The sequence below is a fragment of the Calonectris borealis genome, chromosome 3 (genome assembly GCF_964195595.1).
Source record: "Calonectris borealis chromosome 3, bCalBor7.hap1.2, whole genome shotgun sequence".
In the NCBI taxonomy this organism is placed as follows: Eukaryota; Metazoa; Chordata; class Aves; order Procellariiformes; family Procellariidae; genus Calonectris; species Calonectris borealis.
This window is the reverse complement of record NC_134314.1, coordinates 71,925,718-71,951,977: the sequence shown is the minus strand read 5'-3', so window position 1 is coordinate 71,951,977 and position 26,260 is coordinate 71,925,718. Positions and strand designations below refer to the sequence as shown.

General features: G+C 35.6%; 1 protein-coding gene across 1 annotated transcript in view; it reads right to left on the bottom strand.

The window, feature by feature from the left end:
• The window catches only part of SYNE1 (spectrin repeat containing nuclear envelope protein 1), a 314,802-nt gene that overhangs the window by 191,429 nt on the left and 97,113 nt on the right, over positions 1-26,260 (bottom strand). Inside the window, exons 18-33 of the mRNA XM_075146137.1 lie at positions 22,925-23,089; positions 21,258-21,410; positions 20,679-20,822; positions 20,170-20,343; positions 18,692-18,850; positions 16,583-16,747; positions 15,859-15,993; positions 14,809-14,967; positions 14,354-14,562; positions 13,973-14,081; positions 12,568-12,732; positions 10,477-10,644; positions 8,714-8,890; positions 7,273-7,413; positions 6,100-6,260; positions 3,016-3,166 (exon numbers count right to left, since the gene is read on the bottom strand). Coding sequence (XP_075002238.1) covers positions 3,016-3,166; positions 6,100-6,260; positions 7,273-7,413; positions 8,714-8,890; positions 10,477-10,644; positions 12,568-12,732; positions 13,973-14,081; positions 14,354-14,562; positions 14,809-14,967; positions 15,859-15,993; positions 16,583-16,747; positions 18,692-18,850; positions 20,170-20,343; positions 20,679-20,822; positions 21,258-21,410; positions 22,925-23,089 — 2,535 coding nt within the window. The remainder of the gene's footprint in view (positions 1-3,015; positions 3,167-6,099; positions 6,261-7,272; positions 7,414-8,713; positions 8,891-10,476; positions 10,645-12,567; positions 12,733-13,972; positions 14,082-14,353; positions 14,563-14,808; positions 14,968-15,858; positions 15,994-16,582; positions 16,748-18,691; positions 18,851-20,169; positions 20,344-20,678; positions 20,823-21,257; positions 21,411-22,924; positions 23,090-26,260) is intronic.

The following is a 26,260-nucleotide window of genomic DNA, read 5'->3' as shown; positions in this document are numbered from 1 at the left end:
TTTCATAAGCAGACAAGATGGTTCATATTTTAGCATCTCTTACTTCACAGCAAATTAATACACAATTCTCTTAAAGATTCAAAATAAGTACAGGATGAAAAAAAGTAAGTGTATAACTGAAAAGGATATCGTTCAAGAGCTGAACCCTAACAGGTGATTACTTGTGTTTAGTAAGCACTTACAAAATAAAACATGCTATGATTTGAAAACCAATAGAGATTGTTTTCATTTTCTAATTTAAAATGCTATGGTATAATAAAGAATAAATTAAATTAGATTATGAGGTAGGGTGAGTGTGCCCTCAGGCAGAGGATTAAATAAAGAACCACATTACAATATAAATAGGAAGCCATGAAACCAGAGTGATAACGGCCTTTGGTACTTTTTAGCTGTCTTCTACATCAATTAGTAAATGCATAAAGACAAACTAGCACTGGCTTTACATTTCATCAGCTGCATGACAGCAACTGTCTCCTCTTTTTTGCACTTGTTTTTATTGCAAATTAGAGGCAAACCTGAAAGCTACAATATCCAAGACAGAAACTTATGGTGTTTCACATTCAGTGGCTATTTATTCAGTAAGCATTGGTGAACTTGGAAGCAAGATTTTTTTTCATAACAGAATTCTTTTAATTTCTGCTGATGTAGCATGTCTATGGAGCTTTTCTCAAAAGCAGTGAAAAACACTCATTGGGAGAGAATTGAAAGAGCCAAGAGTGCTCTTTGAAATTGAAATAAGCAATAGCATTCTCAGATATATGTATATGTATGTATATGACATCAACCAAAAACTTTCCTGCAAATGCACTCTCAAAAGCATAGAAAGTGCCCACCTTCTGCTGTAATTGTGATAAAAATATGGTATCTTGCTTGCCATTATAAAGCTTAGGAGTGGCTTACTGCAACATTCAGAGTCTAGAATTAGCAGGGTGACAGTACAGAAAAAAATGTGGTGCTGTAAGCATTTATAGTGTCTCTTTATGCAATATATTCTGAATTAATTTGGATTATAAAATATCTTTTTTGCATGAGAATACAGTGCTGAGGAAAAAGACTGGATTTGCTGCCCTGAAGCTGAAATTATCTAACAATGCAGCAGATACAAATGAGGCAGCGCTTTCTTACTCCCACGTTATTCTGTTAAATTCACTCGGTTACATAAAAGAAGGTGGATAATTGAGGCCTTCAAACTCTCACTGAGTCTGCCACCAATGGTAACTACTTGTGATAACTGTCATTTTTTCCACCAGGAATTTTGGAGAAATGCGTAGGTGAAAATCTGGCTCTGCTGAAGTCATTGGGGTTTTGCAATCAATGTCACCAAAAGCAGAATATTACCACTGTGTATGATAATTACATATCCCAGGTTTTTTATTTGGTCAGCCAAAGACATGAGGGAACACACCATTTTTTTCGGTGTATTTGCCTCACATTGCAATATTCCTTACTAATATGTTGTCCTAGAAATTATGAACGAAGTATGCTGATTAGCATTGTGACACAGACTAACGCATCAGGAAGCTCACAACAAAACATAACAAATGCTTCAAAATCAGGCACAAAGCAATGCTGCTGAAGAAGACCTCCAGCTATGTCCACGTATCAGAGGTTAGATGACTCATTTCACGTATCACAGTTCATAAAGCTGGTTTGTTCATCACCTAGGCTTTATATGGAGGATTTTCTCTCCTTTATGTCTGTTCGCTCAGACATTTATAAAAATTACCTGCTGACCATTTTCTTTCTGTCATGATGTTTAAATGAAGAAGGATTATGTTGGCATTTTCAAAAACTTGCAATGCAGTGTAAAAATTACTGTTTATCTGCATATACAGCAAGGAACAGCCTTTCTGGGAAATTGGCTTGAATGAACTAGTAGGGCTTAACTAGGCTCCATTTAGACAGACAAGAGCTGTTGTCACACTGTAATGCAATATTAATATCATTTGATGCACTTACTTTCTGTCTTAAACATTTGAATCCTATCTAGTAACTACTGAAAAGTACAGCTACATGACAGTGTATGCCAGGGGAATAAATGCATATATATTATTTCACAAGGAAACTGCTTTTGAATTGCTGTGGCGATGAAGCAAGAATTCAAGCATTGTTTTATTCTTCAGTGATGAAATCAAGAGATTTTATTTATTTGGTGTATGTAAAGTTGTGAGCAAATTAAGAACAGGAAAATGTGTTGATAAACTGTTTCTGTCACATGAAACAGATGACTTATGGGATCCTTTGGAAATACTTGGTGTCAATCTGGTCCATGACTGCAAGCAGCTGCACACCTGTGCACTTTCTGAAGAGCAAGTAGGTCACAGAATAAAGAAAATGCAGTGTGCACTGCATATTGAAAAATTCTGTCCCCTGAAAAACATGCAGTTTCAGAGAAGGTATGTTTTCATTTGTGGGAGGAGATGAAGTCAGCCCTTGAAATGCAATGCTTGGAGACAATATGCACCTCAGTTAGCAATAAGAAACTAAAACACTACAGGAATGTACACAGAATTTAAGACAGTGTAAATATAATAGCAATAAATAGTATGTAGGTTTGCAAGCTACCAAAAGCAATAGTTTCTTTATTATTTCAGCATAAAAGATACATAAATCAAGTTATAACTTTAGCTTGCAAGATTAAAATCAAGTTCTATATCCACTAGCTGATGTATGTTTTAAAATAAAAAGGCTTTATACACCTTGTATTTATGTAGCTATTTTGTATACCAGTTGAGATGATTCAAAAAATAAGAAGAGTATAAATTAAATAATATTTTTAACCATACATACAAAGGCTCCATATATGTAAACTAAACACTAACAGAGAAGGCAGCCTGTAAGAATTTTCCTTTAGTTTATGTAAAACCTTACTGCTTGGTATATTCGTGTACAAAGCGTGCCATCATTACATCATGGTAGTTCTGACACGTGTAAAATGTCTGTTCTCCCATTTGGCCTCTAGCAAAATGACAGATAAATGGACTTTTAATGCTAAACATAACAAGAACTAATCACCTTGATTTGGCTGATCTGTATGTCCAAAGGAGATGATGATGTTTCCAAAGTTTCCAGTTCTTTTTCTTGTTCAGCTATCCAGATGGACAGAGCTTCAAAATTATTGCCAAAATGATCCCACTTGTTTTTCACCATTTCCATGCTTTTAATACTAAAATTAACCAAATTAATTAGAGAGAATAAACAGTTTAATATGATGAAACTGCCCATATTCTTGCTAGAATAAAAATGTAACTTATTCAATCTACAGGAGGGTCATTTTAAAAACTCCTGGTTTTAGAGGACCAAGTTGTGCACCTAAATTCAAACTTGGTTCTCTTTTAGTTTACACCCAAAGTCAAACAATTATATTAACCATAGTGGGGACACCAAGAGGTGAAACAGAGTACAGCTTCATTCATCAGCTGTACATCAAGAATCTCATCATAGCAGGAAGAGAAAGGAAAAGTAACATAAATATGATTTCTATGAAATAATGTGAAATTAGGATTATATCAGATCTCTAAAAATTGAGATAACTGAGTGCATAGATGTTAGTCATTTAGTTGCTAGAAAAGAATGATTAAAACCAGTGTATTGTGGATGTACATATATTCACCAATGCTTGACCACTTTATTAAACTTGTTTTTTTATAACAGCAATCTGCCTATCTTATAGGAAGTTTGTGATTTCTGAGGCCATGATTTCATATTGAGCCAAAGAATTAACAACAGATATGACTCAACTACCTCAAAGTTAATAGATTTATATTCTTTGAAACATACATTATAGGTATGTTAAACAAAGACAGATTATGACTGATTCCTGTGTATAGTGGATAGCAAACAAAGCACTCTTTTTTTCTCACAAGAAAGAAGTCTAAGGCCCTTACAAGATTTAACAGCATTAACTTCCAGTATACAAGTTTCTGCTCCTTTCAAGTCGTTGTAAAGTAACCACTGCTAATGTAGGCCCTACACACAGCTTGTAAAACATGCATTTTCTATTTCACTGAAAATATTAAAATTTCATCAGAAAAGTTTGAATATTACAAAATTCCAAAATACATTTTCCTTTTAAATATAGCCTTAAAAACCATTCCATATTTAAAAGTTTTTATTTTCTTTTTTCCCCCTCATTAAAGCTAGAGGAAGCTTTAAGAAAAGATGTAGTCTAAAAATGTAAAAATTGGCCTTTTTATTTTTTCTTATTTATTTTCAAAATAAAAAAAAATAGCAATGTCAACAGCATTTACTGATAAGAATGTATTCAAATTCAAGTTATTTGCAGGAAAATAAAGTGCAAAAATATTTCACTCAAGTTCAGCCTAAGAAAATACAGCTGGAAATCAGAATCAAGGGACCAAATCAGTGGCACAACAGCTGAAAATCCTTCACCTTTGTATCTGCCTTCCTTATAGTTGTAAGAAAGCCGCAGACTATAAAGAATATAGTCCCAAACACGCTGCACAGCTACGCATGATCTCCTTGGAAAACAGATGGGCTAAGTGTGCTCAGCATAGTAGCTGACTATGGAGAGCTGCTCAAACTTTTCTTTCCCTTTCCTGTTCATTGGCATAGTATGTACCATATGTGTTTGGTATTTGGAATACCTTCACTTTAAATTACTCGGCCAAGTTTTTTATTGATGACGCGAGTTACAACATAACTCTTACACACTGATTATATGTTCTGTAGATTCACTATAGAGAGTTGTATATATTTGCCACTGATTATATATTCTGTAGATTCACTATAGAGAGTTATATATATTTGCATGTTTTGCAGAAGGGATTTATTTTTTTATTATCTGTCACAGTACCACAGACATTCTGTACAATCCATACATTCAACTAAAACCTATTTCATATCTACATTGAAAGGGGATATCAATGATGGCTTTCATTTAAATATAGATGACATTATTAAAAAAATGAATATTCATTGTTGGAAGGATGAATTTCTTAAATTGAAAAATTACACTAGTTTTCTCTCTAATATTGGAGAAAACAATGTATAAGTGAAGTATTCAGTAAGGTATGGTAGAATTTGACTGCAAATCACTGTAATACTTCATATCGGAGAAAGTATTATGTAAAAAAAATTGGACCACCAATAATCAGAAAGTTACATCTGCTGCAGAGGCTAGTTATTCTGTTTTACAACTGTTCTTTTACATCAGGAAGAAAATGGCACCAAATTAAAGTCAGATTAGCATGACAATGGTCAACAGGGGAAAAAACCCAATAATGTGGGCATTGCCCTTCACTCATATTCAGATGGAGGTCGTGGTACCTGCTTAAACTTATACAGCAAAGTATTCTACGTAGTAATTCCAGTAAGACAATATAGAATTGTCACATATATCCGTGACTTGTGTATCAGATCTAATATATGCAAAAATACTAATTTCATACACAGATATAAATGTATGTGTCTATAGATAAAATGAGAACAGCAACAACTGAAGTTGAAGTTGAGTAACGAGCTCAATAACGGAGTTACTCACTTGAGAAAAGGGATGAAATTTTTACAAATACAAAAAGCTACAAATATTTACAGGATTTAACAACATTTTCTTGGAGTTTGAACTTTCAATTTTTAAACAAAATTTGGCAAGTGATGCTTTTGTTATTTGCAACAGCAGAAGCAGCTTTTGATATTGCCCATGAAATAAAATCTGGGCATTCAGCTAAGATGAAGGCACTTCTTGACATTCCTATGGAGAAAGTGGAATACTGAAAACCGAGGCAAATATGGTAAATGTGCTGTTCTCATACTTGCACCGAGATTTCTCTTTCTAAAAGAGTCTAGTACCTCAAGAATGAGTTTAATTATTCCTTCTTCACAAGACTGGGGCTTAAAGATAAGTGACAGGTTAAATGTAACTAACAGTGGTTTTATAAACTATGTATTATTAAACAAAGATTTTGTTTATTTGCATACACTCTTTTGACATATTTGGTACTATAACCTGGTTACTATGCCACAGCAAGCTGTAAATGACGGAGCTGATGAGACAACACAAAATGCTGACAAGGTATTCTGGAAATCTGATACAATCTTATAGTGGAGAATAAATATTAGGACTTGTTAAGAACATACTCTTCTTCAAGAGTAACTTCCACTTTTTTCACTTGTTCTTGGAGTGATTTTGCCTGCTGTTGAAGGAACTGCTTATTCTTTGAACCAAGCTGTATCTCAGAAGAATTCTTCACCAAATTCTCAGCCTGCACTGCCATTGCTTCAGTCTGTTTAGAAAGTTCCTGTAAGGATGCAAGACACATTAATACACAGTTTCATATATTTACACAAAAAGTATTTTTCCTCAATACCTGTGGTTAGAAAACATATCTGTGTCCTATATGTATATTTTGAATGTGTAAATACATAAAAACAACCTCTGAAGAAAGTTATTTTCATGCTGCATTTAAGAAATGCTCATTTGAGCAAACTAGCTTGAATAAAATTTAGCAAGGGAGACTATATGTCCAAAAGTTTTTAACTCAAACAACAATCAAAGTTTATTCTATAGCTCTTCAAGAAATTTATTTGTGAATTGTCAAAGATTATATGCATCTTTGTTTAATCTTTAGATCCTACCCTTTACAGAGAGGATTTGCAGTATCCTGTAGCTTGTAATCTCACTTTGTTTAACAGCTACTTTCTGTCACAAATGGTAAACCCATGCACCAGAACAATGGATGCTAAGCATAACCAAGATATGTATAATTTAGTATTAGATTCATCAAAGGGTAAAAACAGCATGAAAAGCATGGCACTTAGGAAAGCCAATCACTACTATTACTTCTGTATTAGTAAATAAAATGGGCTGGGATTCCATGTTAAGGGCAAGTGTCGTGTTATGGCTTATGTCCATATTGTAGAAGTCTCTCCTTTTTCTCCTCAGGGCTAAAAGAGTGCTAGTTGGCACATCCACATAACCTTGCCAAAGAGCACGCTATTGATGTTGATATGCTAGTGCTTGACACTGTTTAGCTTACTAGTATAGATGATTACCGAGCATCAAATGGGAAGTCCTCAAAATCATTTTACCTTCCATACATGCGCTTCAGATGCAGATTTTGAATAATTCTTCATGATCTTTTCATAAATAACTTTTTACCTCTAAATGGTTTACGCAGTCTCTAATCTGTATATGCAATTTGCAGCGGCGTTAACAGGAAACCATGCAAAGATTGAAGGCAATACTCTCACTACATGTTAACAAGCAAGGCAGAAAGATATTTCAGTTCCTGTATTTCACACAGTGAATACCTTTGTCTGATCCAGTTCTGAGGAGAGGCTCTCTAAACTGCTAAAGTTTAAGATACGTTCAAGTGCAGAGCTTGCTTGATTGAGATATTTTACTACTGTTTCTTTGTCCCTTTCAAACTGGTCCCATTTATTTATTGTGACCTACAAAAACAAACAAACAAAGAAAACCCAAAACAGGAAGACAAAGACAAAAAGATCAAAGGGGAGAAAAAAAGAATTTCATTGTAAGTTACTGAAGAAAGAAAAAAGAGAAAGACCTGACATAAAATAAAACAATTTCTCCTGAAAAGCCATCTACTCTACAGATGAAACTGTTCTGAACCCGATAAAAGAAGTTTTCCCTTGAATTTTCACTGATTTATACTGCACTGTGCAAAAAAGCACACTGTTCTCTAAGGTGCCAGCAATATTTAAATCTTATATTTGAATGTCCTATAAGAAGTCTGAAGTAATAAATGCAGATGCTTATGCTTATGGTGACAGGTAGTCAACAATACCTAAAAGGATTTTCAAGTTCTCTAATGAAATAAATTACAGTAAAATGGTAGAAGAAAATCTCTACTCATAGGAAATTCACACATAGGAATCTATTTGTTCTTTTCTGATAATGTAAAATTTTGATTAACATACGGCATTTAATTACCAGTCACAAGAATTATGACAGTATAAACAAATTTTTTCTTGATTCTGAAGTAAAGCAAGACCTGAGTTAAGAATTTATATATGGGATTCCTTAGAAAAAAATTGGTTTCAATAATAAATTCTTACATTAAGAAGTTATTTGAGCTCTATCAATCATGTTTCTCATCTTGTGTTTTATCATGGGAAATAGTTTTGATGACTTTAAACATTTGTGTGAAATAGTGGACAGGTAAATTACCATTCTGCTCAGAGAAATGTAAAGGACAACTCAGATATGGGCACAAGAAGCTATAAATTCTAATTCCAGTTCAGTCAGGGATTAGTTATACAACCTGGAGCAATCCATCTGATTTCTCTGTGACTGTTTTCTGTGAGCATGTATTTTAGTACAACAGTAGTTGTGAGGATTATATTTGCACACCATCAGGTGTTATTAATCTAATATCCAGCCTAAAGACTCTCGATTACAGGGCAATGTCATCTTTAGTAGCCGGGGGAGACAGCCCATCTAAAAATTAATTCACAGATAAATTATTTAAAATATCTATTATGACTGAATAGTTGGGACTTCTAAACACTTCCAAACAAAATGCTCTTTCTTTATTAATTAAGAGGTAACCAACAGCTTCAAGAAGTTTTCATGGAGGTACTGATCATGAAAACCCCAAGGACGAAGATTCAGAGGTGAGACAGTGAGCTCAGAATTTGTATGTTAAAAAAATTGTTTTTTTACTAAACTAAAAACAAAGAAGAAGAAGAAGAAATCACAGGTTTTTATTTCTACTTCCAAAGGACCCACCTGCAGTTGCTCTTCACGTTTCTCCATAGTCTGCTGCATGTTCTCCAATGTTCCTTCTAACTTCTGTAAATCCTCTTGCATTGTGCTGGGCAGTCCACCTTCAATCTGCAACTGTTTAGCTTGGGAAATCTGCTGTTGCACATCTTGCCTCTTTGCATGGAGTCTCCTTGTCCTTTGCTAAAAAGATTCATCCAATAGGAATGAATAGACTTTTTAGCTCCTTTGGGAAACTGGCACAATGAAACCACTTTCTGCTTTTGCAGGGGTATGCAATGAGAATAACAGACAAAGGGATAAACTGTGGCAAGTATTCTTGAAAGTCTCATGTACCCATCAAGTATATGCCTTGGGTTCCAAAATGTGTATACATCTTTTGTGGCGTACAAAAGGGAGAGAAAGAGTGACAGTATGGCCATTTATCCAAAGCAATATTTTAGAAAGCAGAAGACCCAAGACCCAAGCAGAACGCCAGTTGAGCAATTGCAGGTGCATGTATTCCTCATGCATGTAGCCACAGGTGCATGTATTCCTCATGACTGCCTGGAAGCATCCAGGTCTGCTCTGCACTCTTTGAGGCACAGGTTGGAGCCTCAGATTGATCAAAGCAATATATTAGCCTTCACTACAGAGCAGTAGGGGGTTGTTCAAGTTGCATAACTCTTTCTTTGATGCCTTTCGCTTTGTAGCACTGTCAGAAACTCCTAAGACTACCTCCCCTCTCCTTTCCTAACATGCCTGACCCATTGCCAGCCTTGCGAGGTGGCTCACAGCTCCCTGCTCAATTCAGGTCTTTGTCAAAGTCTGTTTTTACTTTAACAGACTCCATATCAAAAGAAGAAAAGTCTGAGAACGCAAGGAGAAGTTAACTCCTCCTACTACTTCTACTATGACAGATAAGGGATGCAGAGTATTGAAAGAACAAATATGAACCTTAACACATACAATAGCTTTCACAAACACCAAAGAGTTTAGATAAGGCAGAGGTAAGACATGGTAGTGCCTGGTCAGACAATAAAACATGTCTGACCTTACAGAAATATATGTTAATATAAAACACTTATATAATGCCCAAACATTGACAGTAAATTATGCTTATTCTTATTAGCTTTGAGCAGGCCTCAAAGTTAATTTCCCATATTTGGCCTTAAAACCCATGATTCGTGCTGTATGCAAGCCATATGATTTATTGCTACTGTAGCCCGCAGATGTTTTGCTATATTATCAGTGCATAAAAAGCCTCCTGTTCTACTCCTACAGACTGGAGGCCAATCTGTCACTGCAGTAGCTACCTAGAGGAGGAGATGAGGCTAGAGGTATACCTCCCCTCCAGCATCTGGAGTTGGGGCCACATCAAAGCTGCTGAAGTTGAGAAATTTCCAAAACCAGGATCAGGCCAAATTTACCACAATCAAATCTGACACGCAAACTTTAAAAAGGTAAAAAGAGAGAGACTACATATTTGCAGAGTACACTTACCCAAAATTTCAAGTAAATGGAGCCTGTTTTTTAGGTTTTCTGTGCCCAAAAAACCCATTCAATAAAAGTTGAAAAACAAGCTCAACTTCGGACATTAACGTTTAAAAAATACTGAGTACTTTTTCCATTATAAGAAATCAATACTAGGCCATATGAGATCATTTCCTTTATAACTCTTTCAAGTTTAAATATAAAGAGTTATGCTAATGGACGTAACAAAATTTAGTAATTACATACATTCTACCTTAAACAAAAAAATCTAATATGGACAAGAGTAATTGCCTTACCTGATGATGAAGTAGTAGTTGCTGAGCTTGTAACAAACTTTCTGTATCCAGGATCTTTTCAGCCTCTGCTTGGGCTTCTTTAGAGTTGTTGATTAAGTCTTCAATTGCACTTTTAACTTCTTCTTTGTACTGGACACAGTCTCCAACAGTGCCTAATGTCTTTTCAATCTACAGTTACAGATAACTTTAAGTATTTCATGTTGAAAGGCACATCTATATTTTAAGTGCACATTTATATTTGGGATATTTTTTCAAAAAAAATAGTAAATTGTCTAAATTCAAACCATTTTTGTCTCCAGCATTCTTAACAGACTCCTTTAACTTTACATTGAAAGAGTGACTGTAGACTTAAAATGTGACTGAGGAGACCTTTGTCTTGTTTAGACATACTCCCTATTACATTGCCATACAGTAAATAGTTGTCTGTGACAACCACTTATTGGTGATCACTTAGAAAATAGACGCTGTCCTCACCCGTGCAAGCTGACCCAGATTCCGAAACACCTGCGCTACTGAACTCACAAAAAATCTTGTTGCCTTTTGGACCTTCTAGAGCAATGCCCTGGTGAATGACAAATATATTAAAATGCCCTGTTATCCTGGTTTTATGGACCACAATATGCATGTGGTGCAATATCCAGTCTCAGTTTGCAGAATTTTATAAAGAAAAAGATATATCTATTCAACATACCAGAAAGTTCTTCCTTCTTTGCATGATTCAGCTAACTACTTGTAGCTGATTCTCAGTACAGGCTCTGTTCCTCAGACCTTAAGGTTTTGATCATAAAGTATTCTAGAACTAAGAAACTCCTTTCTTTTCTTCCTCCCTTCCTTCCTTTCTTTTCAGACCATATTCACTTTGGAGGGTCATTCAGATTCAAGCCATTCTCCTTCCTGTTATATAAATGTTTAGTTTTTAGTCTTCAAAAAACATTGCTGAACTCTGGAAATACCCAGTATCAGTCCTTCTGTAAACAGTCTCATCGATCTGATTAACAAGCTGTAAATTTAGCTGTAAAGAGTACTCAGACTTTTAAGAGTCATCAGTCTCTTAACTATAGTTTGATGTGCCATTTAGACTATGCTTTTTGATTCAAAACAATTTTAGATTCTAGTTCTTATTTTCTTTTTTTACCTTCTTGAACCTGTGCTCCCCCACTTTTGGAGGAAACAAAAAGCAAAAGTACTTTAATAAAAAATAAATTTAAAAAAAAGATATTCTCTTCAATTTTTTGCAATCATGTTGGTTCCCCCAACTTTCCAAACACAGTTTTCACACCACAGAAGTTTAGAGAAATTTCAATAAATACATGGAACTTTTATACATTTGGAACACCCACAAGACCTCCACAAGAATTGACATCAACAATGGAATTTGAAGCCTGAACTCTTTCTCTACCCTGAACTCTTTTTTCAAATGGATCTGTTCCACCTTCTAAGTGTAAGATGTTCTAAGTTTCTCCTGATCTTTCTTTTTACTGTGAAAACTGCAAAGCAGTAAGTTCCCTGAGATCCCATAGAACTCAAGGGTTCAGTGAATTCAAAGCGGTTTTGCTTATCAGTTAGAAACTTCCCATGATTTCAGCAGTTACAGTATCTCATTATCATTCATACCTCAGAGAACTGCAGCCTTTTCCTGCAAATTCAGTGCATGATAGACATCCTTAATGATTTGAAACTACCTCACAGCAGTTCCTTTATTATTTCAGCATAAAAGGTACATAAATGAAGATTAAAGTCAGATTCTATATCCACTAGCTGATGTACATCACAGTTTTGCCAACGTTCACTATCAGCTGGTTTTAGAAAACTATCTTTTGCCTCTAAAAATACTGACATTTTGATTCCAGAAACATTTGCTATGATGCTTTCCCATCCTGCAAAGGGAAAAGATCCATTATAATAATGTCAATTTTTTTTTGCCTGCTACTCTTAAGGCTTTACCCAGGAAGTACAAATGAGTTGTTTGTTGCTGAATGCTTGCAGTTTAATTAAAAAAACACAGCAGGTGACTTATGCTTGTGAAGCCATGATTGATGTAATTTCATGTGACACTGTAAATGGAGATTTCTTGTGTCCCTTATACTGTACCTCAGCCAGGAAATCTAGGAGTCCCTTGAAGTCACTGGAAAGTTTACAAAGCTCGTCCTCTGTCTTTTTGGCCTCCAAATCAGGGCACACTGTGGTCAAAACAGCAAGTCTAGATTTCAGCCAGCTGTGATTTTCTCCTTGCTTGTTAATGTTTTTCCTGATTTCCTATGGAAGAATCAAAACATATTTTCTTCAAATAAACAAAATATATTAATGAGTGACATTCATGGCATCAGTTCAAAGATTAGTAGTGTAAACATACTACCTTTGTTCTTACCTTGAAACACTAAAAATGTAGTATTTCTCTATTTGCATGCCCTATCTGATTCTGTTCCAGTCAATGGCTAGATTTGTGCATTTCCTCCACAGACTTTACTCCACTACTGCTTATTAGACTGTTCCTTAGTAAGTAGTAGTGGAGTACTTTTTCCTCACAAACTAACATTTTTACCTACAGATAGATAGATACATGGTAGGTACCATGTACATATTTTCCATATATTGATCAAATTTCTTAGTTACCATTTAAATCTTAAATGCTGACTTTCCCAAACATAGAATTTCTTATGATATAAGGTTTTGTGTGGTGTTTTGTTTTCCTATTTAAAGAGCTCTTTTTTCTCTCTTTGTGCCAGTGCTGATGAGAAGTTGCCAGCAGTGAAACTCCATAAGTAAATCAGACTTTTTGGAGGAGAAGCACCCATTAAGCTAAAGGTTTATCTGCTTTATCAATTTATCTTAATTAGGTTTCTCTGCACAGTTAGTCTCATAACCTGCTCATGACTTCCACACAAACTGCTATAGTATGTGACATTCCTATTTTTGCCTCTAGTATGTGAGATTAAAAAAAGAAATAAGAGTCAAGCTAGGTCCCAAGTGACACAATAAATTATTGCCTAAAACTAATTTAACCAAGCGACTCAATCTTCAACTATTCTACTGTTTCTGTCACCAGTCACCAATGCAAAAGTGAATGGTAGAATATCTTCGTCTCCCCTGTTGTACTATCGTAGAAGAGAATTTTTATTATAGAAGATGTAAGACAGTAACTTGATCCTTCAAAAACCCCAGTCCAGAAATTTTGGCTTTTCCTCGCACAGCACTTTTAATTGTGCACGCAGCAGGATGAGGGGCAAGTATTTATTCTATCTGCTTCTATATTTTGGATGTTCTGAATATACAGGTAAAGGGACCTGCCATTCTCTAAATTATTAAAAGCAGCAACTTCTGCCACACTTTGCTGCATATGGAACTTTCTCCTGAAAATGTTTTTAAGAATACCAGGAATCAGCGGAGCTACTACTGCCTCCGTAGTAAAACAGTTGCGCTACTTCAGAATACAGTTTTATCCAGAGTCCCAGTAGCAATGACCATAGCTTTGTTAGAATATAAGCCAAGGGCTCACCCCCACGGATGCTTTACATTGCTTGTATTTGGCAGTATCATCGACACTTTCCTTTATATTCTTTAGCTCTCTTTCTGTTGACGAAATCCAGTTTGCCAATTCAGAAAATCTGAAATAAAACATCACATAATGCAAAGAAAGGAAAAAAGTTAGACAAAAATTTCCATCACCAAACAGTAACCTCTTAAATTTAAGCCAAAAATTATAAAATCCACTCAAAACCCCACTATAATTTGTGGAATTACTACATAAAGTATAGATTTCTATTTGAAGCTAACAACACAGTATATCATTCTTTATGTGGTACTGATCTGTGCCGACATTTAGAGGAGTGACCACACATAAGGCTCTACGAGACCCTGCTACCAATTGAGCTGACACCTGTTCTTATAGCCCTTCCAGGTGTCCGAGTGCTCTGTTAGCTTTATGTATGTGCTGTCTATCTGGGATTTGAGCTCCTTCAGGATTCGTTGGCTGCTTTCCAATGTAGCCCTCACTGGATCAGAAACTGGCAGTTTTCGGCACAGTTCTTCAATCCGTTGTAGCCTTTTCTCACACAGCTGGTAAGGTCCCTTGTCACCGAAGAACAACTAATGGGAGACAAAGCAGAAAATTCAATAAAAATACAAATTGGCAGAAATCACAAGGCATATTTATGTATTTGTTACAAACCGTACTAAGCTCAAACCAAAATTTTTGTTAAAGACCCCAAGGATTGATCTGATTTAGTTGTGCATAGAGTGTTTGGTGGCTTAAGAGTTGATCAGACCTTCTGTTTATTATTAACATAGAAATGTATTTCTGTAAATGGCCACGTGGTGGCATATAATTCATACCATGTGTTCCCTGATCATCCTTTCATTGCCTTCTCTTGATAACACCTTGTTCTGTCGAGCTAGTTCAGCTTTGCACTCCTCCACTGTGACCAAGAACTTGCTTTTCTGTACTTCAATCTTTAAGTGGATCAAGTGATATGGGGCTTCTGTTTGAAGATCCTGTGCACCCACAGGGGCAATAAACAAGCACAGAGATAAAACACCACTCCCATTACCTCAGTGTGAAGTTACTACAAAGAAATTATCTAAAAACTGCTCATATAGAAAATAAAGCATATATATGCATGAACATATGGGGGTTTCTTCATATTCATTTAAGTAAATAAAGCAACTCTGTTACCAATATCTCTTAGATATATCACAAGGCCATAAGTTTTTGGGGACCAGAATATGTATGTATAAAGCACATTACAGAGACATCTTTATCCCTGGCAAGATATACCAAGTATTTCTTGTATAAAATAATGAAGCAAACAATAATAGTGAAACTATATTCACAACTGCTTCCAGAGGTTCCTGTTTGCGTGCTAGTGAGAAACCACTCATCCATCACTCCAGCTTTGACCTGCAACATGCTGTAGCAGGCAACAAATTCCATAGCTTAGGAGCAATATTTGTTCAGTTGTTAGAGCCTTTGGCAGAAGACACAATTTAAACTGATCTCTTACAAATTTGTTTTATTGAAGTTGGGAAAGTAACTGCAATCATCCATCATCAGCATAAAGTAAGAAAACATAGCACCTATTCTCAACAAATATTCTTAACACGGGTATCATTATGGCTGTTTGTAGGGGGAGAAATTAAGGTTTCATAATTAATTTCTCACATTTCTTGACTTTTGACCACTTAACAGGGCTTTTTCAAGAGGGTATTTGTGGATGTAACTGTATCTAATGTTGTAAAATACATTTTTTTTCCAACTGTGCAGGAAGCCAAATAATAAAACTTTTTTTTTTATTTTATTTTAAATTTTTTCAACATATAGGTCCTGCAGAAACATTCTGAAGTTAAGACTTACAATTTCCAGAGGCATCATTCAATGTCACTAACCTTCCACTGCCTATGGAGTTTTCTCACAGCTTCCTGCAGGTTTTGTTGCTCTTGTTCTGGGAGGATGTCAGTAAGCTCATCGCACGCTTTCAGAAAGGCATTTAGGACTCTCTGATCCAACTGGTTAAAGAATTCCTGAAGTTGAGGCAGAAAGTGAGACGGTGAGAAGATGAAGCTGGTTATTGATATGGTAATCTGCCAGCATGAAGTTCCCTAACACACTCTGTAAGTTTCAAGGTTACTTCTGCTGCATTGAAGAATTGAAGTTTGAGCTAAGGAAAGAACTATTTCTAGCTATTTAAAGTCCAGCAAATTAATTTATTCTCAGCCAGTACACTGAGATAGTATTTTAACAAGAATACATTTTAAAGCTACATGCATAAGTAATGGTTACACTACAGACATAGATTTAATCTGAAAAAAAAAAAGCAGTGGATGCGTGAGACTGGCAAAATGTAGTGTCCTCACTCCCAATGTTCTCCTGGCAAAACTGACCCTAATTTCTAAGGGGTCTTCTCTCTTCACCTTCTGGTTGCTTACATTCATCAATAAGAAGGGTGATCTTTTTTCCTTTTTATTTTTCAATCTTAACATTAGTTTGACCTGATCTGTATAACTTCTACACGTGAAAGAAATCCACATCAATTTTAAAATTAAATAGGCTTTTCACTTGTATGTCATGCACTCAAAGATTTCCACGAGGAAGGTCAGAGAATTTACTCACGCTATGTTTTGTGAGAAGTTCTTCAGGATTTCCTTTTTCTTTTAAGCAACAGTTAGCAATCTGTATTACTTTTTCCAGTTCTGCTCTAGACTCCTCAAATTTCTTCATCAAACGGCTATTTGCTTCTATGTTTTTTCTCCAGTCACCAGCTTTCCTGACCATATTCTGAGTTATAAGCAAAGAAAATGAGCTGGCACTTTCTCACTGATTTTTATTTGCTCTCTTTTAACATGATCTTACAAAAAATGCATTTGATTGGTGTCACTCTTTCAAATATATGCCCTTCACAAGTGTTTCTCCCTTTCATGCTCCCATTTTCCCAATTTTTAATAATAATTATACTAAGGCTTATGCTAATGTCATCCTTCATTCAAATAAAAATGGGTAGCTATCTAATATAGATGTCTCTGATACCTTCAGAATGCCTCTGCCATTTGGCTAGTGCCTTTCCTAAAGCCTGCTTTCAAATGTAAAGCACCTGGTATGGCTAAAAGTTTGCCATTCCATTTTTTCTAGTAGCAGACTGCCTCCCCCTACACGACTCTACATGAAGGTGGTTTGACCTATGGATCCAACCAGTTCCATGCTACAGGCCTTCTGACCTGGAGGAGGTTTGTATGATTATCACAGTAGTAGGCCAGATAAGCAACCAGGTAGAAAGCCGCTTAAAAGAAAAACAGCAAATTTTGTGGTTTAGTTGCTACTCTGAAATCCTCTTGTTTTGAAACTTTAGTCACAGCTCTTCATTATTCTGCTTTCTAGTCCGTCCCAGTGCACTGCATTATCCAGTGGTTACAATTCCATAATCAAGTAACAAAATTTACCAGGAGAAATGAACAGTTGACGAGTTCAACTGCAGCAAGGTGACTCCAACGCTGCTTACTAACCTTACACTTTACCATCCTCAGCGATTACAAACTCCAGTGTAAGGGATTGTAATGATTTTACCCATTTATTAGTGAGCTAATCAAATCTCTAGTTATCAATTTAAACATCTTGCTAAGCCTTTTTAAAGTTTCCTGATAAAAATTTGTGTATAATGGTAGAATCATGTAGGAATGTATTCTTTACATGAGAAAATGCCAGTTTCCAGATCCATAAATATTTTAACTCTGGGTATGCCACATTTTGTATGGTTATGCCATGCTTTATAGGTTTATTTTCTAACACAAAAAGAGATAAACTACCATCCACCTTTATAGAAAGAGAATAATCAATGTTCAACATGGCAAATTTACCAAGCTACAACTGTATCTGCTTCTGTTACTATGAACTAAACTTAAATAATTATTTCTAAATTGTAAATCAAAACCCACTGATCTTTAAGTACAATTCATAAAATACAATATAAATTTTGAAATCCACCTCTCAGAGACAGCTCTTTACTGATAGCTGATTTTCTGTAGCTCAAAATTCAGTTTAGACAGCTTTATACTGAACAAGAATTGCCTAAAACCAAATCTAATAGAACCCAACATCTGGAGATCTGCCTCCAAGATACTGGTTAATTTCATGCTAGAGTGGGGCTAGACTGGGGCTGAATAGCCCCCAAAATATCAATATGGCTAATAACAACATAGAGCTCTAGAGGTAAGGGGGATTACAGCCCAAAGTACACATCTTTACATTAACAAATTTGCAAATTTCTATATTCACAATCCACTGCATTTTCTGAGGAAATACAAAGTCCAGTAATAGTAGCATTTGCAGAAGTTTCCATCTTCCATGCTTTGTATGAAAGAGGATGTATGGGAATATAGGAGGAAATAATTAGCCAAGATAACAAAGTCAGAAGAAACAAAAAACAGTGCAGCCCTAACAGGTGGATCTCAGGCTCCTCGTTCCAAAGGAGCCTGAGACAGGTGAAAGTTCTCCTTAAATCCTGGGTTCCTCTGAGGCAGGCTCACCTCTGAATTACTGCATGGAGAACATGACCGTCAGTCCCCTGACCACTTATTACCTCATACAGACAAATCCTTAATTAATAACTTGGAGAGGAGAGCTCTCTGTGACAGTAGCTAGAAAGTGATGAAATGGAGATACGGTAGGATGGATCAGCTGCATATGAACAAGCTTTCAAAAATATGCACCAAGATATGACATAATTACCTGAAAAGTAATCTGAACTTGTGTAACTTTCTTCTGAAATGTTGACTGATGGAAATGCTGTAACATTTCACTCGAAGCCACACACTGCAGGATACTCTGACTATTTCTCTCAATCAGGGACAAATCTTTCTTGCAGTTTTCTTGGTAAGCTACCAAATCCTGAAAGAAAAAAACATATATCCACCCTGGCCAGGAACAAAGGAGAGAAAAGTTTGGCAAAATAACAGGAAGATATTTTTTGACAATAAGAACAAAAGGGACAAGGTCAAAGCACCACGACAAACAGACCACACAAAATGTTATATGGAATAACACAGACCACACAAGTTTCACCTCATATGCAGAGTCCTGTACCCAAATAGAGCTCTAGCTATCTATAAAAAAAAGACACAGACATGGACCCAAGCCTTTCGGGTAGTTTTAGAGAATACAGATGAATACCTTATTCTGTGATTTAATTTTATGGGATGTCTATATTTATATATATAATATATATACATATAATTGTAAATAGGAGCTTACGAACTGCTCCTTAACCTGCAGGTTGGACACAGGACTCAGCTGGTGTTCATAAACAGAAGAGGATTTACTTGGGAAGATAAATGGACTGGCTTGACTCAAGCTCACCAGATCATTTTTTATCGAAATACAATCAAAGCTTGAAGTCATTAGAAGAGCATACCCTTCTTGTTAAATTATTGGGCCAATCTCCAGACTCATTATAGACTTAAACTAATTTTTTTTTATATATATATATACACACACACATACACACACACTCTTAAATTTGTTCCAATATTACCATCTTTTTTTTTTTTTTTTTTGCAAGGGACTCTAAATGGCTTTGAAAGACTTCAGCTTCCCATTAAAAATCCATTTAATTATATTACCTGTTGAACCCAACTCTAATGAAATGTGTACATCAATTTTGAGGGACTATTTCTAGGCTATCTACCACACATATACAAGGATAAATGCCAATTTCTATGCAAGATCTTCATACTTTCATTTACCTTTCCAAGTGAGTTCTGACTAGCTCTGAATTCCTCCAGAATGAAATGTTTATTGGTCAGGTAGAAAAATTAATGTTCTACTACAATGCACTTCAAAAAAATCACTTTGAGACTTCTAAGAAACTTCCATAATTGTCGAAGAAAACCTAGAGAAGTTCCTGATCATGTTATTTCATCTGCTTAATAAAAAATCCGATGTATTTCTGATACTTCAGTCCAATTTCCACTAGACAAAAAAAAAGAGTCTTGTATTTACTTCTTGGATTGAAACCACAGGCAATAGGAGGGAACACAAGTTTCAATCTTCGTATGTTTATGCCTAGCTGACTTTAGGATAGGCTATGTTTGTTGCCTGAATATGAAGAAACATTTACTCAACTTACCGAGTTGCAATCCAAATTCCTAGAAAGGTAATTGTAAATACTCAGAGGCAGCAGATCTTTGTAAGATGTTTTTGAAACTTACTTGGGCTTTTTGTTTAAGAACAGTTGTAGGTTGTGCTTCAGGATCCAGGATAGAAATTATTTCATTGACTTTTTCAAGAGATTCATAAAAATGTGTGATTTGTTTCTCCAGTTCTTCCAGTGGAGACAGCAGATGCTGGCATTCATACAGCAGGGCACAGGAATACTCCTTAACCTTTTGGCCGTTTTAAAGAAAAATAATTATTTTATAAGTTGTAAAATTCAATAAATAGCAGTTTCCTCTGCATGTGGGTTTATATAGTTGTTACCTGCTTCTTTTAAGATAGATCAATCCTGATCCTGTATTACTTCTTAAAGAAAAGAATATTAAATTTAAGGATGGTAGTCTTAAAGTCTAAAAGAAGTAACATTTTCTCCACCCTGAATCAATCTATTGTTACTATAACTATATATTTGCTCAAACGCAAATTTGAGCGTTTATGTAGGGGAGCTTACTATTTATTAGTTCAACAGTTAACAACATGTGTAGTAGAAAAAGTATTCTGCAACCTTGCTCAGCTGCTCTTTGATCCTTGTCAAAGTTGCAAGCATTTCATTTACTTCGTCTTGGGAAACTTCTTTTGTAACAAGTTGCGCTGTTCTTGTAACCGTTTTGTACTGAGCTTCCATTGCAGGCAGTTTCTGCTTAATATTCTGAAACAAATGTTTCAAAAAATATTTCAACAACAGCATTTATGCATTCATGGGAGATACAAGTCTGTTCTCAAGAGATAAAAGATACATATTCCAATAATCAATTGTTTTTATCACTGATTTTAGTGAATACTGGATCATATTTCAAAAGCTGTGCCTAAGGGTATCAGTCAGCTCACCTGAATGTGATTTGAAACTACACAGAAAGAAAGACCCAGTGGGACAGTGTTCTGGAAATGTGCTCTAGAAATGTCACTCATAGAATACAATGATTTATATTAACTATTGCAGAAATTATACAAAAAAGCACCACTGGTAAAAAAAAAAGTAATAATGGAAATGTATACTAAAATAATTTTATGGTCTCAGATTTAAAATAGTTACAAGTTTCTCTCTTATGAAGGAGAAAGAAAGGAATGGAAGGAAGACACTTACTTCTAAGTCTTGTACAAATATTTTGACATCAAGGAAGGACACTTCTACAGGGACTGAAAATTTCCTATTGCTTCCATCAATAAAAGTTGTCAAATGGGCAACACCATCCAAGTATTCCTTCCTCATTTTATCCAGTTCATCTGCTCGAGCGTACTAAGAAAATGTAAAGTAAAAAGAAACAAACAAAAAAATAACCATCCCAAATGAAATATCTGGCAATTAAGTAATTACTTAAGGCAATTAGCATGATTTCAGTGCAATTGTTTGCTGGAAAAATTGTATTCAACAAAATACAAAATAATGGAAACTAATCTAATGGACACTAATCGTCTGCATCAGTTTCAATAGTGCTGATACTAAAAAGAACAACATTTATGCAAGAGGTCAGCCTTTTTTAAGGTTTGGCCCATATGGAGAATGCCAGACTGTCATTTGTTTCTAACCTAGAATCAACATCTCAATTAATTTCTCATTACCTGCAGTATCAATTTTGAAAATTCAGCAAAGAGAATAGAACACGAAAAGCCTAGAAAAGATGAAGGATAAGGGAAATTTCAATAAAAGAACTGCTGGCTGGAGGAAGGGGAGACACAGGTCTTAGAAAGTGGAAAGAGCTGTATGATAGAAATGGTGAAAAGCCAGTGAGAAAAACCATATAGCCAGCACATGAAAGAAGCTGCGTAAGTAGGGGAAGAGACATTTACATCCTGGGCATTACTGTTGCCACAGTGAAACACCATAAATATCATCAACAAATAAAGCTTGAGAACATTCTAGTCAACAGTTTGGAAAAGTTACACAATAAAAAAGGGGCAATCATTATTTGCTTTTCCATTTAACTTGACTACAATGGAAATAATCATGCCAGTGAAGAAAATAGATTCAGCAACTTCAAATAGGCAACCGCTATTTAAAATCACATGAAGGGGAAATATCATTAGATATATATTGACTATAGCAAAGATAATTTCTAATGTGTTTATGAGGTGTGAAATACTTCTGTGTAATTTAGCTCACATCTTCCTTTTGCTGTTTAAAGAGCAAATACAGAAACAACAATTATTTTCCAATCAGTTGAATCTCTTCCATGAGATAATGGATAGTTCTTTTATTTGTTATCTGTGCCTCCACGTGCACAAGATAGAAGTAATGTCTGACCGATTTGGGGAAAACGTTTAGTTAATTAACTTGCATTGTACCTGCTTATGGTTGCAGTACAAATATTGAATGCAGCTTTCATTAAAGAGTAGTAAAAATATTCACTTTCACCATTTTCCTTGTTTAGTTTTACAGAGCTTTTACAATAACAATAGCTACTTAAACCCAATCATTTTCTTCAAAGGACAGTAGAGGATATGCATAAATAATATTCACTGTATCAAGACAGGAGACCATAAAGAAAAACCACAGCTTACACTAGCTTGAAGATGTCCAAAAATAAAAATAAAAAGCTGTATAACCAAGAAGATAAACAAAGGAAAAGACCCCAATAAAATAAACTGCTGTCAGGGATTTATTTCTAATTTAAATAATGATGAACAGTTAGGCACTTCAGTAAGTGCCCGCCGCCCCCCCTCCCCCTCCCCCCGCTAGTAGGGCAAACCTGTCTTGCTTGCATGGAAATGACAAAGTAAATATTTAAAACTAACGACAGGAAAAACACATACCTGCTTAACTTGCATAAACAATTCTCTCCATCTTCCATTTAGTAACAAAAGCTGCTGTTTAAGGTCTCTGGAAATGGTCTCATCACATGTTTCAATCAGAAAATTACCAGCATCATTCATGGCTGTGTGCTGTTGGATCCAATGAGGTAAGTGCCGGAAGAAATCCTGAAGGAGAAAGTGAAAACATCTTTTGGAAACCTTTTCAATTAGTCTTTATCTTAAATCATGAAACTAAAATTTAATCAGCAGCTAATGGCTTGATAAAACTCTTTGAACAATTATTCTCTTAAGCTTTTCATATCAGATATGCCATAATAGATTTTTAATGTCTGTGAACATAACCTATAGAATTAAAAATTACCACCAGTTTACTTACAGCTCATTTTACTCCAGTGAGTAGCTTCAGTTAAACTAATGGAACTCCTCCTTATGAGAAAGGTAAACTGAAAACATTGTTAGGGCTCATCTAATTTCTGTCTTGTCTTGAAACAGTATGGGCTGATAGTAACCTGGGCTGTATACAGACTGTAGAGAGATTCTTCCCCTACTGTGAACCATATTGCAGCTTTCCAGGGACTGGCATCCCAGAAGACAGGAGGAAACAGCAATAAAGTCTTCCCACATCTCAGAGTAGGTGAGTGGGGAGGGGAAAGGGATGGTTGTCACTGATTTTTTTTCCCTTGTTCCAGTGAGACAGCCTGAATAGCCCAGCCATAGTGCCAAATGCTTCTGTGCATCTTGTAGGCAGGTACACACACATAAATTGGTAGAGAAGACAAAGACCAGCTCCCTCCCTTCCTTTTTGCTCCTCAAGAGGATGGGCAATTTTTCCTAAGGCAGATATCTTCAGGCACTATGACTAGAGCTATACCAGTAAACAAAACTGGACTCAATCACTGTCCCACGATTGTCCACATCTTCCCTGACATGGTTTTTGGCTTCTCCCAAACAATGCACAATTCAGTGGATGACACATGGCAAGGACTGTTCCCAATAGACTGAATCATGAGGCCACCTTCTTTCAGGGGAGAAAGAGTAGCCACAAGGATGCAAGCTGAACCATGCCACTTGGTCCTCAGGACTAAGGAAGGGGCACTGACCCATTTTATTTATGACTATCGATCTACCCTATAATTCCAAGACTTCATCTGACAGTGACAGTCCCATGCAATACTTTGCTCAGGGTAGATGTGAAAAAGTCCTGTCCAACTGTACTATCAATCATCCCAAGTTTCAGAGCTACAGTTCCGAAACTTCATAGTTTATAGTTGTCAGAACTCATCCACATGTAAAACAGTTCTGACACAACCAAAAAGAAAACGTCGAATGGGTGTATACTGCTCAAATTTGTTGAAGAGAGAATTGAACAACATACAGTGTTTTAAATTCCTAAAGCTGAGATCAGTAGAGTACAGGTGCTGTGTACTGATAGATCAGTGAATAAACTTAATCATCTCAGTAAATTGTATGTGCAGTTTGAATCTTCTTCTACTCGCAGTGGAGCACAACCCTTGCTTTGAGCAAAGGCTACCCTCTCTGAGCACATCCAAAAGAAATTAAGTCTACTGAATTTGGCATTGGTCAGTTCTCCAATGATCAGGCTTACTAGAGGTCAAGAAGGAAAAAGCACATGGAGTAAACTACTCGCGTCCTTGCTCCCACACACTTATTCCCACAAACCATTAACATTCCTCAGACCTTGCTAGGGAGTCTCTCCATTTCAGAAGCCAACCTAAAGCATGCATGCGTAAAATTTGGACAAGTTTGGAAGGTACTGTGAAGCACACCTTATTTGCAACTAAAACAATGCAGCTCTTTTTAAGCAAGTCCCCACATGAGATCTAGAAGCCCTCTGATACCCTTTGGATACAGCTGTTGGAGAAAGGTGTGGGAGATTGCAGTTACAACGGGGTTATGATGGGAAGTGCTTAAGAGGTATTGTAACTAAATAAAGGAGTTGTAGAAGGAGCGGTTTGTTCATTAATACATTTACTGCTAAATTTCTAGTACTTTGCAGTAGAAAAATTGAAGTGCATGCTGATCTTTTTTGCAAGATCTTCTGTGCTACAGGTTCACAATATGGTTTCTGAAAACAGAAACCAATGAGAAAGACAACAATCCACTTTCTTTTGCAAAAAGAACAGTGGTACTTGCTGGTCTTGAAATCACATGGAAAGAAGAAGCATGACAGCATGGTAAGGGGCTACTATGGTCTTTGACTAAGATAGAATATGGTGGGTTTTAGGAATGCAGGTAAGGTTTGCAAATGAGCATCAATGAAATCTTTGTATCGTATTACTGATATATTTGTGGTTTTACAGAACAAATATTTGGAAATGTTTAAAAAAGTTTTATGCCATATTCCAAGCAATAGTTATTTTCACCTGGGATTCCAGATGCTTGTGCTGATGGTTGTATGACTATTAGTTGTACAAACCAATATAAGTATTGCTTTTGGTTTTAATAAGCGAATATTAAAACTGCCAAATCAGAACTATCCTTGGAACTATCTAAGTGAACATTATTTCTGAGAAATGCTAGATTCAACATTAATAGTAGAAGTAACTTTTAAAATATGTATCTCAGCCTACAGCCAGATTATGTTACCTCTCAGTAATCTTTAACAGTTTTGAGCCAATTTAAGAAGAAATTAGCATTTTGGGAAGAATAATGCTTTCATATATAAGGTTTTCAACAAAACTTTTTGAAACTCTTCATATATAGGAATGGTAAGAAGTACTTGTTGGATTTAGGTTAGAAATCAGAAGCAAGTATATACTGTATGGATATGTTCAGATCTCTGCTTTGAAAATCTTTAAAGGTAAACGTTATAAAACTGATCAGAGAAGTAAATATTTTAATTTTATTCATATTTATGGATATAAGAACATTTCATTTTAAACACTGCCAAGTTACTTACATAAAACATACGCAAGGAGCTAAGATCAACCTGATCAGCTGAGGTCATCCTTCCTGCTCGGTAATAATAACTGTTGGTATTTATATTATGCCAGACTATTGAATCCTTTTCACAGGCTTATTTTTATTTAAAAAGTGTATTCCATTCTTTCACATCAATTTAAATTAACAAACTTTTACCAAAAATTAGACTGTTCTGTCATGTAACATGAAATGCTCATTTCTGACCTGATGTCAGTTTGACATCTTACAACCTATGAAAACAATACTTCGGTGTTAAGTGCTGAAAACAATACTTTGGTGTTAAGTGCTGTATAGCTGCTACGTTGGGATTGGGTGAAAATGTAGCACCTATTAAATGAAGTATTATTCAAGTCAATCTGGGTCATTATTCAAGTTTCACAAACATAAATCTTA